The following is a 1,436-nucleotide window of genomic DNA, read 5'->3' as shown; positions in this document are numbered from 1 at the left end:
ACAATCACTAAGCATTCTTGGTGATGTAAATTGTGCTAGGTTTTTAAAGTCTTTATGAATTTCTATGAATTCTCCTAAAATTTTATTGATTTCTTTTTGGTCTGTAGTAGTAAAAGCATATAAAGCTTTACAATGTAAAGTTACAGCTTTACTTCTTTGTGGCATACTTAATCTATCAATTTTGTGATATAGATTTAATCCTAAACTTAAATTTTCATCTAATAAATCCAGGTCTTATAGTAAATATAATTTTCTTATATACAAGATTTTTAGAGACAACTCCTAATAGAGCGTCCATAGGATCATGAAGTATCCTGTTATCCATTAAATATATTTGTATAGGAATATCCATTCCTTCTCTAAAGTATCCTTTAATCATGATTTGGATTCCTCCAATCACTATATTCTTTAATCTTTCTCTAGTGGATCTTTTAATATTTGCTAATTCTCTATTATCCCGTTCTCCTGTAATTGAAGGTATAGTAGTATTGCCCTTAACATTTTCTATGTTAATAGATACTTCGTCATATTTGGCAATGTATATAGTTTTGTTAAACCAAGGTACTATTGGTCTAATAAAAACATCTTTATCTCTTAAAGATATCTGTTTTTCTTTTATAGCTCCATATCTTTCTTCATCAAACAAAAACAATTTGTGAAGTTCATTCTTCACTATCTAAGTTAGTTTCAACAGTATCAATAATTTCTTGATTCATATATATCTGTTCATATTCATATTCAGGTTCCTCAATTTCTTTAATATCAAACTCATAAATTGAGTTTGTTTCAGATAATTTGTCTAAATCTTCAATTATCTCAAATTCTAAATCATATTCAATTTCTTCCATTAATTTAATAGATTTAACATTTTCTCTTTTATTTTTATTATGACAGCTGGCAGAGATATGTCCTAATTCATTACAGGTAAAACATTTACATTTTTTATAAAATCATTCCTTAGATTTCTTCTGATGCTTCTTATATTGGTTATATTCCTTATTCCAAGGTTTTTTCTTCTTAAAATATTTTTTGTGGTTCTTAAATCCTTTGTTTTTCTTCCAAAATTTTAAAAATTTCTTAAATTTCTTTTTATAATATGATTTTTTTAGATGGTTTTTAACAACCAATAGCGAATGAAGTTCTCATTCCTAAAGTATCAGCTTTATGGTTAGGGTCTTCCCATTCTATTTTACTCCAATAGATTTAGTAATCCTCAAATAACTTCTGACCTCATGGCCAAGGTAATTTAAGAAAATATCTATTTAATAATTTTTTTTATCTTCTTCTGATAAATTCCATTCTTTTATAGATTTAGATGTTTTGATATACATCTTTTCAAATTTCTTAGTATATTCATTTAATTCACATATATCACAAATTTTTAATAGTTCCATCTCTCTTTCAGCTTGTAAAGTTTCTTGAGTAATCATATCAAT

General features: G+C 25.8%; 1 protein-coding gene across 1 annotated transcript; it reads right to left on the bottom strand.

The window, feature by feature from the left end:
* Window positions 1-214: 214 nt before the first annotated feature.
* Window positions 215-848, bottom strand: LOC111400452. The gene is made up of 2 exons (XM_023027868.1): window positions 674-848; window positions 215-465 (listed from the first exon to the last, which is right to left on the bottom strand). Exons 1-2 carry the CDS (start codon window positions 846-848, stop codon window positions 215-217), a joined length of 426 nt encoding a protein of 141 aa, XP_022883636.1.
* Window positions 849-1,436: the final 588 nt, after the last annotated feature.

Source organism: Olea europaea, chromosome 10 (assembly GCF_002742605.1).
Source record: "Olea europaea var. sylvestris chromosome 10, O_europaea_v1, whole genome shotgun sequence".
In the NCBI taxonomy this organism is placed as follows: domain Eukaryota; kingdom Viridiplantae; phylum Streptophyta; class Magnoliopsida; order Lamiales; family Oleaceae; genus Olea; species Olea europaea.
The sequence above is the reverse complement of the archived record's forward strand: the minus strand, read 5'-3'. Positions and strand labels throughout refer to the sequence as shown.

Bases quoted from the DNA above. Each gene is read 5' to 3' on its own strand.
- LOC111400452 (XM_023027868.1), bottom strand. From the start codon at position 848: ATGGAAGAAATTGAATATGATTTAGAATTTGAGATAATTGAAGATTTA. The intron at 466-673 runs GTGAAGAATGAA...CTTCAATTACAG, and splicing joins TGTTGAAACTAACTTAGATA to GAGAACGGGATAATAGAGAA.